The sequence below is a fragment of the Tamandua tetradactyla genome, chromosome 6 (assembly GCF_023851605.1).
Source record: "Tamandua tetradactyla isolate mTamTet1 chromosome 6, mTamTet1.pri, whole genome shotgun sequence".
Classification (NCBI taxonomy): domain Eukaryota; kingdom Metazoa; phylum Chordata; class Mammalia; order Pilosa; family Myrmecophagidae; genus Tamandua; species Tamandua tetradactyla.
The window spans coordinates 147,908,383-147,925,652 of NC_135332.1; the positions used below are offsets into that span (position 1 = coordinate 147,908,383).

Consider the following 17,270-nt stretch of genomic DNA (forward strand, 5'->3'; position numbering starts at 1 on the left):
TTTCTAGTAGCTTTTGTACTTTGTTCCTGAATATTTATATATGGTATTAACTAACTATAGTAAACAGTAATTCTGTCATCACAGTGTATCAAATCAAGCAGTGAGTGAATTGTTTTATGAATTTATGTTTTAGAAATTTCCTGCTTCATAAGCACTTTTTAAAGTGGTGTGAGATAATAGATTTACTTGTCTTACAAGATAGCCATAGTTTTTTTTTTTTTAACTATATCCTTAATAAGGGAGCTATGTCTTAAGGTCATTCTTCCATATTAAATGTCTCCCACATTCTTCAGTCTTTTTGGCAAACTTTAAGATCTGTGGTTCTTAAAAATTATGTTTCATGTTATAAAAAACTGCCAAGTTATTAGAAGATAAAATGATAAAATTATTTTATAAACCCAAAGTGGGGAAGGACTTTAGAATTCTGATATAAAATTGAGAAACTATAAAAAAAAAGATTGCAAAAAAAAAAGATTGCTAAATTTGATTTTTTAAAAATACAGAATCTGCATAGGGAAAAAAAAAAGTCAAAACACCATCTGGGAAAATTTTCAATTCACATCATAGCAGAAGGTCTAATTAATATATGAAGAATTCCTGCCAATCAATAAGAAATCAACAATTTGATATAAAAATGGAAAAAGAATATGAAGAGGGTTCTTAAAAAAGAGTCAAAGGCTTTTCTTAAATATGTGAAAAAATATTAAGAGAAATGTAAGATTACAATAAAATTAAATTCCTATTTATGACATGGCAAACATTTAAAGATTTTAATAACCTCTGTGTTTGTGAATGTGTGGCAAAAATAGGCAAAACAGACATTCTCAGGCTTTGCTACTGAGAGTTTCGGTTATTACAAACCTCTGGAGAGCAATTTGATAATATCCATTAGATTTAAAATGTGCATACCCTTTTTGCCATTTCTGGGAATTTATTGACAAGTCTCACAAAGAATGACGTATCTAGAAAGATAGTTACTACAATATTATTTGCAATGGCAATAGAATGGAAATAACCAAAATATCCTTAAAGAGGGATAAAGTTATAGTTCATCCACACAATGGAACACTAGGCAACCTTTAAAAAAAATGAAAGCCTTCATTTGTACTGATCTGTAGTGGTCTCCAAGAAATACTAAGTGCAATATGCAGGCTGTAACACAGAATTTATAGTATTGACATTTGTGCAACTTTTTAAAAAATATGTGAAAATTTTTGCTTGAAGGAAAAGTATTTTTCATTTTTATGAAATTTGCACATTTTCACACTTTTGGGACAGTGATTTATTTTACTCTAATCAAAATTTTATAACAGATATTAATGGTACTGTTGTGATTATAATGAAAAATAGTTAAGAATTTAGAGAAAGATATTTTTACAATTGTAAGAGGCTGCTCTACTGGTTAAAAAACAAACAAACAAAAAAACAGGAAGCCATGCCAAGATTTAGAACATTCTTCGTAAATAGATAAATAGATTCTAATATTTTTCCCTTGATAGTTATATATTATGATATGCAGCTAATCGTTCTTTGTTAGTTGAGAACATCAGAAAAATGTGTTGCACTTAAAGCACTAGTCATTATATAATGTTATTTCAGACCTTTTATAGTAAAATAGACTTTGCAAATTTTATATTGAATCTAGAGGCATTTCTCTGCACTTTAAATGTATCACTGAAAATTGCTTTTCTCTATATATTTTTGTAGGCAAAAACAGAAGCTCGACCGGAATTGGCTTTATTTATGCTAAAATATCTGATGACATTAATTGTTGGCATCTCTGCTGTCTTCTGGGTTGGAAGCAAAAAGACATGCACAGAATGGGCTGGATTTTTTAAACGAAATCGCAAGAGAGAGTAAGACTTTATTCACTTATCTGTCATTGTTGTAAGATAAATAGACCAAATACCAAGGAACGTTTCAAAAATTCATTGTACTGGAGTTTCATTGTATCAACCATTTCCTTGAATTTGATGGCCACCTCCCAGTGTTTGATGTATACTATTCTATTTGAAATATGAATGAAAGATTTGTAAAATGTACATATTCTTTCCATGACTTGCATCCAATATCATTACTGCTATCGTGCTTATTTTGGTACATTTTTAATAGTTTTATCTTTGTCACTGTTAATGAGGATTAAATTAGATCAAATATATATAAGCATATTTATAAAGTATGACTCAAATATAAACAATGGATTATGGTCATTATTTACTACATTTGAATTCTACTACACACTCAGCTTTGTCCTAAAGTATCATTTACTTGCCTTGCCTAAAGTGGTAAAAATTCAAACTTATGGAATTTTCTAGAATGTATAATAGATTTACATTTATAAATAGTTCAATTTAGTTATTTCATATATATATATAAATAAATGTGCTATCAACAGTGTACTGTAGACCTTTTAAAACTATTCCCTACTGCTTTGATTGATGAACTTTTTTTGTGGTTCAAATTGCAGAATCACAGGAAGTTTTCACAAATAACTTTTTGAAGTCTGAGGAATTGCATTTAAATTGGAGTTTAATTTTTTTGGCACATACTATTAATTATGTCTATCCTGTAATTACATACCCACAGTGACTTCAGTGTAACTTTCTAATTTTATTAAATTGAATAATTTAATTACATTTAACCAAAAACCACTAGCTATATTTATAATATTTTTTCTCTTTTGGTTGTCTTGCTGAGGAATGTGACTGCAAGTAATTTACTGTTATATTTTTCAAAATAGACATACAAATAGTGCCCCCACTTTATGCTGCTGTGTTTCCTTGTCCTCATGTGATTTTTATCTAGTTAATTTCTTACCAATCCACTCTTTAAGCTGACAAAAGTAACAGATAGTACATACATAGAAGATTTTGCTTTATAGGAAGCCTCCTTTTATCTCTGTTCTAGTTTGCTAGCTGCTGGAATGCAATACACCAGAGACGGACTGGCTTTTAATAAAAGGGGATTTATTTTGTTGGTTCTTCAGAGGAAAGGCAGCTAACTTTCCACTGAGGTTCTTTCTTGCGTGGAAGGCACAAGATGGTCTCTGCTGGTCCCTCTGATGGTCTCCAGGCCCCTGGGTTCCAACAACTTTCCCCGGGGTGACTTCTTTCTGCATCTTCAAAAGCCTGGGCTGAGCTGCTAGTGCTGAGATGAGGAATGCCGAGCTGCTTCGCAGTGCTATGTTGCGATCTCTCATTTAAGCACCAGCCAATTAAGTCAAACATCACTCACTGCAGCAGACACGCCTCCTAGCTGACTGCAGATGTAATTGGCAACAGATGAGGTTCACATACCATTGGCTTATGTCTGCAGCAACAAGACTAGGTATGCTCACCTGGCCAAGTTGACAACAGAATCTAACACATGTCCACCCCTGTCAACTTGGCAACTTCAAGCATCACCTTACACAGATGTAAAAAATTCTCTTGCTGTGGACCTGTGAATCTCAAAACAAGTTGTCTGGTGCCAAGATGCAAAGGAGGATATTCACAGGATATAGATTGTCATTTCCATAGGGAGAAACTGGAACACAGATGTAAAACCTGCAGGGCAAGTGCCGTGGGATCTCAAAGTCTGAAAGTCATTTATCCTTCGGCTTTAGAAAGTGGCAGTCCCAACCCTTCCAAGGGCTATGCAGTGGCCCGCCTCTTTCCAAATCAACCTCGGGGAACATTGAGGAGACCACCTCTGGGCTCACTCTCTCCAGGCATCAGGGGCACCCCTGGGCTCTCTGCCATTTCTGGGGCACACGCTCAACCCCTGCACATGGTGGCAGCCAAGCTCTCCCAGTCCCCCAAGGAGCGTGCTACACCTTTTCCAAGGCCTGAGGCTGTACAACTCTTCCACTGCAATGAGAGGGGAGACTCATCCTTGCCCTTCAGGGTAAACTCACCCTCTCCACGCATACAGGTGGGTCCACTCTCCTGGCTGAGGTTTCTTGGCTTCAGACCCGAACTTTCATGGTTCTCACTCTGCAAACTCCAGTCTCTCCCTTTTGTGTCCTCCTTTGTCAAGATTGGCAGTGGTTTCATTTACACCAACAGTCTCTTCAAGCCCTCCAGGACTTCTCCATCATTCTCTTCACGGTTCCTCCAAAATCTTCCCCTTAAGCCATCCAAAACACCATTCAAATGTATCTGGCATTTGCAAACCGCAGCAGCACCCCACTCTCCGGTACCAAATCTGTTCTAGTTTGCTAGCTGCCGGAATGCAACACACCAGAGACAGATTGGCTTTTAATAAAAGGGGATTTATTTTGTTGGTTCTTCAGAGGAAAGGCAGCTAACTTTCCACTGAGGTTCTTTCTTGCGTGGAAGGCACAAGATGGTCTCTGCTGGTCCCTCTGATGGTCTCCAGGCCCCTGGGTTCCAACAACTTTCCCCGGGGTGACTTCTTTCTGCATCTTCAAAAGCCTGGGCTGAGCTGCTAGTGCTGAGATGAGGAATGCCGAGCTGCTTCGCAGTGCTATGTTGCGATCTCTCATTTAAGCACCAGCCAATTAAGTCAAACATCACTCATTGCAGCAGACACGCCTCCTAGCTGACTGCAGATGTAACTGGCAACAGATGAGGTTCACATACCATTGGCTTATGTCCGCAGCAACCAGACTAGGTATGCTCACCTGGCCAAGTTGACAACTGAATCTAACTAACACAATCTCATAATATTTAAAATACCAAATTTTATAAATAATAGATCATATAGAATTTCTAAATTTATTACATAAGAATCTTTGGCAAGAGATATAATTGTATGATTTTTGGCTCCTACAGTAACAAAATTTATCAAGTAAATCCTTTCCTTTAATTTTCTTACAGTCCAATCAGTGAAAGTCGAAGAGTACTACAAGAATCATGTGAGTTTTTCTTAAAACACAATACTAAAGTTAAACACAAAAAGAAGCACTATAAACCAAGTTCACATAAACTGAAGGTCATTTCCAAATCCATGGGAACCAGCACGGGAGCTACAGCAAATCATGGCACTTCTGCTGTAGCAATCACTAACCATGATTACTTAGGACAAGAAACTTTGACAGAAATCCAAACCTCACCAGAAACATCAGCGAGAGAGGTGACAACAGATGGAGGAAACATCTCCAAATTAAGAGAACAGGACTGTGGTGAACCTTCCTCTCCAGCAGCATCCAGCTCCAAATTCTCTGGGGAACAGGCTGACAGAAAGAGCAAGGGAGGCAACCAGAATGATAAGAGCAGTGTATCTGAAAGTGTTCAGAGTGAAGGAAGGTAAGATTTAATTTTCTAAATCTAATTAAACACTAATTAGCCAGACGGCTAACTCCTTTAAGATCTCAAGGTTAATCTTACCTAACTTCACCCCTCACCCCAAACTAGGCCTCCTGTACCATCTCAGTGTTCTCACAACATCTTCTATGCATCTGGATTGTAATTAGATATATTTAATCCACCTCCAATTTTTTTTTTTTAACTCCCAATCAAGTCATCTTTGTATTCTCATCTTCTTATACAGTATCTGATCCATGGTGGGAAGTCAGTAAAATTATGCTAAACTGAGGGCAGGAATCCTGTCATAGTTAATTATATTCCTTCTCAGCCCAGATACTTGAAGTATCTGAAGTGAATAAAAATTGTATTTGTTAATAAATTATTTGTATTTTGAAGTTTGAGTATACATAAAGAGTTTTAGTTAATTATCTTCTGACAGTGGTAGACACTGATTAGAGGTAAAACATATGAAAAATGGATAGCAATTTTAAGGGCATCTGACATTGTATTAGTTTTTGTGTATACATTTTTTTTTTCTTTTATCTAGGGTAAGTCCAAAAAGTGATTTTACAGAAACTGGCCCAGGCCAGAGCAACAGTTTGCAAAACCCCAGTTCTTCACAGCCAAGCAGCCTCAAGGGTTCTACATCATTGCTTGTTCACTCGATTTCAGGAATCAGAAAAGAGCAATGTGCTGGCAGTCATTCAGATACTTGAAAATTACTTCAAACAGGATTCATATTACACTGGAGGTCACCAATGCACTGTCTTGTAAGATCACTGCTATGTTCTTATTTTGCACTTAAAGCTCATTCCCTGCTGTTACACTGAAAAAAAATTTTTTTTTAAGAATAATAGGATTCATTTCACATAAAGCCTTTAACAAGTATATCTAGAAACCAGCAATGTGCAGGTTATTAATACTTTTTAAATTTTGTGGGAAGAGGGACTTAGGAGGAATCTTCCTTTTCTATTTATGAAGATTCTAGGTAAAAGTGTTTTAGATATACTATGCTATTTCATTTTTATGATAAAATATCAAGATAATTCTTTGAAATATTTAAAACATATCCTTGTATCTTTTTTATATGTTTGAAATAAGCTTATATGTAATTGAACTTTTTTGATATCTTGGAAAACCTATTCAAAAAACCTACTATTATTATTACAGTATCATTCTGATACCTTATTTTGGCATTACTTGGATAGATTTTACACTGAATTTCCAAGAAAATTGGAAAATATTCTTTTATAATATAAAAAAAGGTGACACACGGAAAGGTATAATAGGAATTCAACTTTAAAACACTTACTGTACTTTATGTGAATTTTACAATTTCTGATTATTGTAGAAATTTCACAGATCTATTATGCAAATGAAATAAGGTGCTTACTTAAAGGGTATCCAATGTTAATTGTATCATGCTGCTCACTCACCCTTCTGCATTTTTAAAATAAAATGTTCTGAAGGATTAGTAGATGAAATGTTACTCTTTTATGAATTAAGCCAAGTGCAATTTTCCTTTTTTTAAAAATGTTTCTGACCACCCAAGATTGTATAATGAGCATTTACAGTGGCTTATACTGTAACTTATGTTTTTAACATTTTGAATAGCATAAACACTTTGTGCAGTTTCTTTTCAGACACTAGAAAAATTTCTCCATTATATGGGATTTTGCTGAACATTCAACAGTGTATTAGTAACAATGTGCCAATGAAATGGAAAAAAATTGTAAGCTCTGATCAAAACATATTTTCTATAACATATTTTAGGATATTTTAAATCTTAAAATTGTTTCCCAGTAATAAAGTTTTCTGATGCTTTTTCTAATTAGCATTATTAAAACATCAAGAAAATTATCATGTACTGTATGGAAAATGTAAATATTAAGTTTTTCACTTTTTAAACAGGTATCTCTTTGTATATAAAAACTTGATGTTTTGTGTGATCTTTTCAGTAATAAAATTTTCTTTGTATTAGAGACTGTGGAATTTTTGTCTGTGAATGGGGGAATAGTCCTGGCCCAGGGAGTGGTATAATTTCTCAGCTCAATGTCTCCAGGACTGATAAGCCAGAATTCTCTTTTAAATTAGAGGACAATTAGGACTTGTTTTATATTTGTCATAGTCTCTTCCCCAAAGTGTAAGTTATATAGCCATATTTAGCATAACTTTTAAAAGCCAGTAAAGACACGGGGAAGGGAAAAAGCAAAGGAAACCCAAGACTCTGCTTTTGCTACTAATAGTGAATTAGGTAATTTGGACAAATATTCCCCAAAAAAGAAAGCAAAAATATGCAGATGATACAACAATATCTTCCCATAACACATTAAAACAACAGTAATGAATTGCCAGCCTAAGATCTTGGAAAAGGTGGCTGAGAGGCTGAGTAGTGCTTTTAATAGCCTCAGACATCTGGAGGACAAAGGAAAAGAGTTTGGCAAATCCTGTACTTAGAATTGTGATCTCAAAGGTATGTATCCTAGGAGTGAATGTGAACTGTTAAGTAAAGCAACCCTGCTTCAAGTTACTGGGAAAAGTCTCAAACCCTGAAATTAGATTAATGTAATTCTGGATTAGTAACATGCCCAGGAACCATGCAGAAGTAAATAAAAATCCTCTCTGGCAGAAAAAAATGTTATTCTACATACTTTACAAATACTTTTACCCGGCATACAATCAAACATATCAGGCATACAAAAAGAACAAGATGTGCAAGAATCGGCATAACCATCAGACAAGAAGAAAGAACCACAGGTAGTCCTGGAATTACCAGGCATAGATTTGTAAAGTTCATATCAGTTAAAAATATCAGCAGTGACAACAATGAGATACAGCTACATACCTATCAGAATAGTTAAATTCCAGAAAACTGACAGTACCAACTTCTGGAGAAGCAACCTGAACTTTCATTTATTACTGAAGAAAATGCAAAATGGTACCAGCCGAGGTAGCAGTGAAGCTTCAACTACCTATAGGCATTCTTAAGTTACTTCTGGAGGATCTCTTTTGTTGCTCAGATGTGGCCTCACTCTCCCAAAGTCCGACTCCGCAAGTGAAATCATTGCCCTGCCCCCTACATTGGGACATTAGTTCCAGGAGTGAATCTAGACCTGGCACTGTGGGATCAACAATTACATCCTGACCAAAAGGGGGAAAAGAAGTGCAATTAATACAGTATCAGTGGCAAAGAGAGTTCAAATAGGATTGAGAGACCACTCTGGAGGTTGCTCTTATGCAAGCTTCAGCTAGACCTTGCTACCTACATAACCTGCCAACCTCCAACCAGGACCATTCCAACCAATCCTAAAGAACACCTAGGGCAATATATACGATCCCATGGGGTTCCAGGCACTAGAGTAACTTCCCAGAAACCTACAACCTCCAGATGGGTCCCTGGTCCAGGTAAGTCCTGAAAACTAGCCCAGCCTCTCCAGAACATCAGATAGTTCAATCTTCCCACCTCAGTTTAGTGTCAGACCCTTCCAATATCAAAAATTGAGAATTGCCATAGCCCAAAGAGAGGGATGGGAAGATCAAAGGTGATGGTGGAGTTATACAGAGAAGGTAGGCTTTAACAAATGAATATGAATGCTGAATCATTAAATTGATATCTCTTTTAGTCTCCAGTATTTTAGAGCAGCTAGAAGTAAGAACCTAAAATTGTGGAATTGTAACCCTTGTCAAATTCTGAAGTCTGTTCTACAACTAATTGTGGTGCTGTGCTTGAAATTTATAGCTTTTTTGAAATTTATAACTCTTGTATGTATGTTGTTTTTCACAAATAAGGAAGGAAACAATAAATGTAATAATAAAAAATGGTACTAGACATTTTGGAGGTGGTTGGCAGTTTCTTACAAAGCTAAATGTGGTCTCACCATACAACTCCAGTAATCACACTTCCAGGTATTTACCCAAATGCTTTGAAAGTTTAGTCCACAAAAAAGCCTGCATACAAATAATGTTTATAGTAGCTTCCTTAATAATAGCCAAAAGCTGGGAGGAACCAAGATGTCCTTCAGAAGATGAATGGATGAACTGTGGTACATTCACAAAATGGACCACTTTTCAGCAATGAAAAGAAATGAGCTATCACACCATAAAAAGAAATGGATGCATCTTAAATGCATATGGTTAAGTGAGAGAAGCCTGTCTGAAAAGACTATTGTATGATTCTAATTGTTTTGACATTCTGAAAATAGCAAAAGTATAGAGACAATCAAGATCAATGGTTGCTGTGAGTTTGGGGGGAAGGGTGGGAAGCATGGGGGATTTTTGCAATGAAACTATTCATGTGATGCAGGGGTGAATACATGCATTACATGCACGACATGCATTTGTCAAAACCCTTTGAAGGTCATAGTACAAAAAATGAACTTCAGGGGTGCACAGGTGGTTCAGTATTAGAATGCTCACCTTCCATGCAGGAGACCTGGGTTTGATTTCTGAACTGTGCACACACACACACACACACAAACAGTGAACCTTAATGTGCACAAATTTTAAAAATTATGGAGGTGGAAGGAATCCTAGGATGAAATATAGAATGTACCCAAACAATCTGTGCTACAAATGTATAAAAAAAACTTTACCAAAGCATACATAGGTATGAAAAAACTTGACCGAAGTGGGTGGTGGAAAAAGTTACCGACCTATGAAGCTTGCGAATGAATCTGTAAACCTGAAGGCAAAAGAAAAAAAAAATCTACATAAGCACTGTACTGTTGTTGACAAAGTTTTATCCCATGGGACATGGATTAACAATTCTGATACTTTCATACATGAATACTGGAACTGAACAATTATATAAATGAGAAGCAGGTTTGGGAGCCAGTTCTCTTACTTTTGAAGTGGGAATTTACAGATGAACAAGGGGACGAGACTAGGCTGATACATATGATAATGGGTCAGTGCTGGGGACATCAAAATAAACTTTAGTTTACTATTGATACAGATGAAAAGGTACATTAATGGCAGTATGTCAGAGAGGGATAGCCAACTGAAAGAGTTCCCAAAACCAGAACAATTTGAGCAACAAAAACAAAATAAGGTATTATTTGATGATAACTCAAAATATAAAATAAATATTAATAAGTCCATACTGATTTTATACAAATGATAGAATTCCAAATAATATATAGAGATAGTCCACCCTCGTGGTGGAATGTCAGTCCCCAGTCCTTAAGTGTTGGCAGTGCAGTGATTCCCTTCCAAAGAGTACAGTAGGGAGAGGGGACCAGACGAGTAACTTTACAGTGGAGAAATCTGACAACACCTCAGCCAGATGATGAAGGTCAGCACCAACAATGGTGAGTCATGTTGATAGTATAAACTCTTGATATGATGCGATGAGAATGGCACTTTACTTCTGATCTTACTCCCTAAAACCTGGTCTAGTCATGAGAAAAACATCAGACAAATCCCAACGGAGGGCACTAGGATACCTCAAAACTGTCATGGTCATCAAAAACAAGAAAAGGCTGAAAAACTGTAAGCCGAGAGAAGTCTAAGGACTGATAGCTCAAAGAAATGGGCTTCTAAGATGACATCAATGGCGATGTAAGACATCCACTGAAAAACTCTCCCTAGAGATTCGGGCGGGAAAAGGGACAAATATCACATGCTTAGAACTCTGGTGAAGGATCCCAGAAATGGTAAATCAAAGAAAGAGAAAAATCTTAGGTAGGAAACTTCCATCCCAATAGGTGGCCCCTCCCTTCTCCCCCTCACTCCATCCCATGCAGCTTGGAAGTGCCAATAGGCAGTGGCCAGAATCCCTCCCACTTCCCCCTTGGGACACAGACTATAAAAACTTACACGGCAGTGACATAGAACCCCATGTACATCCAGACACAGAGACTGAAGTCCACATCCAGGGTAGGACACAATCACAGGTGGGCTGAATATCAAAGAGCCCCAAGGAGAGGTACCAAATGGAGGATTAGGAAGGGAAAGGTAGAACCTACTTCTTTCCACAAAGTAGCAAGTTGTCAGGCAGAAACTGTCCGAATCAACTGTTTAGGGACCTGGGGGACAGGGGAAGACATTTCAACGCCCAGGTCAGTGTAGGACAAAGAGACTGAAAAACTTGGGCAAAGGCTGTAATTTCGCCCATGACTCCTGGCACCCATCCCCCACCCTTGCCTGGAGAAGGCAATGGGCTGTGATGGCCACGGAAGTTCTCCATCCCAAGTACAGATGGGGACGGCCCAATAGTGACCCACTCATAGGCCTGGAAAATGAGAAAATGGAATTCCTGAATTTCAGTTTCAGATACTGCTGAGTGCCACCATTTAAATAACTTTAGAAGCATGCATAACCGAAGAGCGCCATCTTCTGGACAGGCTGGAAAGTGCATGGGAAATAAGGACGTTTTGGAGTCTTTCCAGTACCCATCGCAGGCTCAATGAAGCTATCTACACCCTCTACAAAGATACCCGGCTGTGTTTTGACTGGGAAATACTGACAATCCAACAGTCAAAGCAGTGCCCTAATACAAACCCATGCAACAACTAAATCCTAAACAAGAGCGAGAAACAGCCTTCAGAACAGATTCATCAAGGTAATCAGATGACCAGATACCAGCAAAAAATCACAAAGCATACTAAAAACAGGAAGGTATGGCCCAATCAAAGGAACAACTTTTAAAAGTTGGAGGAGGCAGAATCTGGAACAGCTAATCAAAGATGTGCAGACAAATCTCCTAAACAAGTTCAACGCGATGGTTAAAGAGATAAAGGGTATTAAGAAGATACTAGGTGAACATAAAGAAGAATTTGAAAGAATACATAGAAGAATAACAGACATTATGGAAATAATAGACACTGTAGATGACATTTAAAATATACTACAGACAGGGCAATGGTGGCACAGTGGCAGAATCCTCACCTGCCATGTCAGAAACCCAGGTTCACCACCCAGAGCCTGCCCATGCCAAAATATATATATTTTTTATACTACAGACAAACAACAGCAGATTTGAAGAACAAAAGTATCAGAGCTAGAAGATAGAACAAATGAATTAAAATTTTAAAAGACAAAAGAACAAATGAAGAAAAAATAGAAAAATTCGAGCAGGGAATCAACTGACAAGATGAAGCTCACAAACATATGCATCACAGGTGTCCCAGTAGAAGAAAAGGGAAAAGGACCAGGAAGAAAATTTGAAAAACTAATGGCTGAAAATTCCCCAATGCTTATAAAAGACATAAATATTCAAGTCCAAGAAGCCCAGCATACTCCAAACAGATTAAATCCAAACAGACCCACTCCAAGACACACAATAATCAGACTGCCAATGCCAAAGAGAAGGAAAAATTCTGAAAGCAGCAAAAGAAAAGCAATTCACGACATACAAGGGAAGCCAAATAAGGCTTTAGTACTGATTTCTCATTAGACACTGTTCTAGTTTGCTAGCTGCTGGAATGCAATATGCCAGAAACAGAATGGCTTTTTAAAAGGGGAATTTAATAAGTTGCTAGTTTACAGTTCTAAGGCCGAGAAAATGTCCCAGTTAAAACAAGTCTATAGAAATGTCCAATCAAAGGCATCCAGGGAAAGACACCTTGGTTCAAGAAGGCCGATGAAGTTCAGGGTTTCTCTCTCAAGTGAGAAGGCACATGGCAAACACAGTAAGAGTCTCTCTCTCATCTGGAAGGACACATGGCAAATACAGCATCATCTGCCAGTTTCTTCTCCTGGCTTCCTGTTTCATGAAGCTCCCCAGGAGGCATTTTCCTTCTTCATCTCCAAAGGTCGCTGGCTGGTGGACTCTGCTTCTCGTGGCTATGTCATTCTGCTCTGCTCTCTCTGAATCTTCTTCATTCTCCATAATGTTTCCTCTTTTATAGGACTCCAGAAACCTCTCAAGACCCACCCAAATGGGTTAAGGCATGTCATCACCTAATCCAGTTTAACAGCCACTCTTGATTGGGTTACATCTCCAGGGAGATGATCTAATTACATACAGTATTGAATAGGGATTATTCTGCCTTTACAAAATGGGATTTAGATTAAAACATGACTTTCATAGGGGACATATATCCTTTCAAACCAGCACAGTGGGGGGTCACATTTCATTCTTTTTCCATGTGAGTATCCCATTATTGCAGCACCATTTGTTGAATTTTTTTTCCTTGTTTACTTGTTTGTTTGTTTTGGGAAGTACATGGGTAGATCAAGTTTTATATTCTTCATTTGATGATTCTTATACTATCAATACTTTATTTTCATTATTTTACCTTTATTGTAGATTTTAATAACCTGATAGGTTAAGCTCACATTTGTTTTTTATATTTTAATTTATTTCCTATTATCCACCCTATTTATCATTCCCTCTAAACTTTAGCATTTTTTAGCACACTTTCTCTTCCCCTCCTGCCCTACAGATATTTAAAAAACTGTAATAGTATTAAATACATATATTAAAAATGAGCTTGTATTGTATTTTAAGGTACTAATATGTAGGAAGGTTGATTTTAAAATTTACTAATTCTATATCTGTATACAGTTAGAAAATAATCCTAAATGCACATAAAATAGAGCAGCTCCCTGAGCCACTCGCACTTACTCCCAGGACTACACCTCAGGAGCAACTATTCTCAGCCTTAGGCAGTTTCTTTCTGATATATAATCTTATATTTTGAAATAATATGCTTATACTCATATTTCTTCACCTATTATTTGATATCCTATAATGCTATATGAAGACAAATATTCCACACCTCCTCTACTTACATTCCCCGCTTTTATCTTCCCAATGTAGTTATTTTTCAGTTTAAGTCCTTAGTTGATGTTTGTTATTAACATATATCAATATAAGTTATGACTGAGCCATTTATTTTCAATATTTTTATTGAGAAATAGCTATGCATGTACAGTCCAATCATATCATACAATGAATGGCTTGAAATATCATCACATAATTGTGTGTTCTTCACCATAATCATTTTTAGAATATTTTCATCACTCCAGAAAAAGAAATAAGAAAAAAATAACCTCATACATCCCATGACCCTTAACCACCCACTCACTGACCCACAGTGTTTCAATCTACTCAATTTTTACCCTTTATCTCCCCTTTTATTTTCATCCTTTTTTTTTTTTCTTCACTCATCCATCCACACCCTAGATAAAAGGAGCATCAGATACAAGGTTTTTACAACCACACAGCCACATTATAAAAGCTATGGAATGATACAGTCTTCAACAATTAAGGTTACTAGAACACAACTCAACAGTTTCAGATACTTCCCTCTAGCCACTCCAATACACCATAAACCAAAAAGAGGTATCTATATAACACATAAGAATAATCTCCAGGATAACCTCTCAACTCTGAAATCTCTCAGCCACTGAAACTTTGTCTCAATTCTCTCTTCCCCCTTTTGGTCAAGAAGGCTTTCTCATTCTCATGATGCCGGGTCCCAGCTCATCCCTGGGAGTCAGGTCCCATTAACAGGGAGATTTACACCCCTGGGAGTCATGTCACACATAGCAGGGACGGCAGTGAGTTCAGCTGCCACGTTGGCTTAAGTGAGAAGCCACATCTAGCAACAAAAGAGGTTCTCTGGGTGTGACTCTTAGGCATAATAATCAGTAGGCTTAGCTTTCCCTTTGCATGAATAAGCTTCATCCAGGTGAGGGTGAAGATTGACGGCTCAGCCTATTGAATTTGTTGTCCCCACTGCTTGTGAGAACATCAGGAATTCCCCAAATGGGGAAGGTGAATATTTTCTCCTTTCTCCCCAATCCCCCGAGGAGGCTTTGCAAATACTTTTTTATTCTTTGCCCAAATTACTCTGGGATATAACAGGGTATCACATTAAGCTGTACAAACCACCATGATCTCACTCCGTATTCAAGATTCCATATAATTACGGTGTTCAAGTAAACTGACCATAGCAGTTAAATTAGATAATATGCTACCCAAAATATAAATTATGCACGAGATAAATTTCTCTCCCTTTGTTCTCACACAGAGGTTGAAGTCTGTATATGTGAAGTTTGTATATATGGGTCATTTCATCCTTTATCCAGTATTCTGAATTACCTTAGTCCTATCCAGATCAGCTTCACTCATATCTCCAGACAAAGTCTGATCACTTTTTCAGCTTTTTAAACAGTTGCTATATGGGGTAATGCTGACTTTCATAGCTTCAGTGCTCAAGCTCTGAGTCTCAGGTGTCACATAAACACCTGAAGTTTCAGGGAATGACCAGGTAATATACAAATAGCTCAGTACTTCAGAATTTGGAAATACCAGTTACAACTCCTGAATATATGTGACTTCTGTAAGAGTTCATAATCTAGGAGACTTTACAATTGGCCCTGTTCTAGTTTACAAGCTGCCGGAATGTGATATGCCAGAAACGGAATGGCTTTTTAAAAGGATAATTTATTAAGTTGCAAGTTTACATGTTCTAAGGCCATAAAAATGTCCAAATTAAAGCAAGGCTATAGAAAAGTCCAATATAAGGCCTCCAGGGAACGATATCTTGGTTCAAGAGGGACAACGACATTCAGGGTTTCTCTCTCAACTGGAAAGGCACATGGTGAACATGGCGACATCTGCCAGCTTTCTATCTAGGCTTGTTGTTTCATGAAGCTCCCCAGGAGGTATTTTCCTTCTTCATCTCCAAAGGTCTCTGGCTGTGTGGGCTCGAAAGCCTTTTCTAAAAATGGTTCCCTCTTAAAGGGCTCCAGTAAGCACCCCCACTTTGAAAGGGTTGAGATACATCTCCATGGAAAGCATTAATCAAAAGTTACCACCCACAATTGGGTGAGTCACGTCTCCATGGAAACAATAAAAAAGATTTTACCCAGCAATACTGAATGAGGATTAAAGGACATAGCTTTTCTTGGGTACATAACAGATTAAAACCAGCACAGTCCCCAACCTGATAACCCATGCTCTCAACTTCAATTATCTGAGTTTATATATTATAGTTAATCCATATGAGTGAGGCATGATATTTGTCTTTTTTGTTTCTGACATTTTATTTAACATACTGTCTTTGAGGTTCATTCACATAGTTGAATGCCTCACAACTTCATTCCTTCTTGCAGCTGCTCAGTAGTCCATTGTATATAAGCACTACCCTTCCCCCTTTCATCCTCAGTCAATGTACCCTTAGACCACCTCCATCCATTGTGGATTGTAGAATAGCGAACAATGCCACTGTAAACACCAGTGTGCAAATGTCCATTTGTGTCCTCACTCTCAGTTCCTCCAGGTATATACCTAGCAACCCCTAGCCTCCTGTGGAACCACGATACTGCACTCTGGAGGGGCTGTACCTCTCCGATTCCCTACCAACAGTGAATAGGTACATCTCTTTCTCCACATTTTCTCTAGCACTTGTTTCTCTGTTTATTTTTAATTAATTTTATTCATACATCATACAATCCAGCCTAATAGACATGTCTTTGCCACGATAATCTATATGAAGATATTTCCTTTACTTCCACATAGAATCTAAACCCCATCCCCATGCACCCCCCCCCCCAACTTGTTGACCTTTAGTTTTGGCATAATGCTTTTGTTACATTCAGTGGAAGCATATTACAATGATACTGTTGACTATAGACCCTAGCTTGTATTGATGTACCTTTTCTTCTATACCATCCATTCTCAACCCCTTGCAATATTGACATTCATTTATTCTCCCTCATGCAAAAATGTTTTTATATTTGTACATTTGATCACCATGATTGTCCACTCTAGGCATTTCTAAGTTATGCTGTCTCAGTTTTGTTCTCCATCTTTCCTCCTGGTTTCATACATGCTCCCAACCCTTCTCCCTCAATCATACTCCATTCAGCATCATTCAGTGTGCTTACCTTATTGTGCTGCCATCAGGTAGTACTATCCATTTCTGAATTTTTACAATCAGTCCTTGTGCCGGTTTGAAAGGATTAGGTGCCTAAAAAAGCCATGTTTTAATCCTTGACCCATCTTGTGGAAGCAGCCATTTCTTTTAATTCCTATTCAGTACTGCAGGTTGGAAATGTGATTAGATT

The 17,270-nt window shown here is 37.4% G+C and overlaps 1 protein-coding gene across 5 annotated transcripts in view; it reads left to right on the forward strand.

The window, feature by feature from the left end:
• FZD6 (frizzled class receptor 6) overlaps positions 1–7,198 on the forward strand; it is a 66,900-nt gene extending 59,702 nt beyond the window's left edge. For all 5 annotated transcript variants that reach the window (XM_077167412.1, XM_077167413.1, XM_077167414.1 and 2 more), the window contains 3 exons: positions 1,708–1,856; positions 4,821–5,249; positions 5,797–7,198. In XM_077167412.1, the coding sequence (XP_077023527.1) occupies positions 1,708–1,856; positions 4,821–5,249; positions 5,797–5,965 (747 nt within the window). In that variant the 3' untranslated portion in view covers positions 5,966–7,198. The remainder of the gene's footprint in view (positions 1–1,707; positions 1,857–4,820; positions 5,250–5,796) is intronic.
• The last annotated feature ends 10,072 nt before the right edge of the window (positions 7,199–17,270 follow it).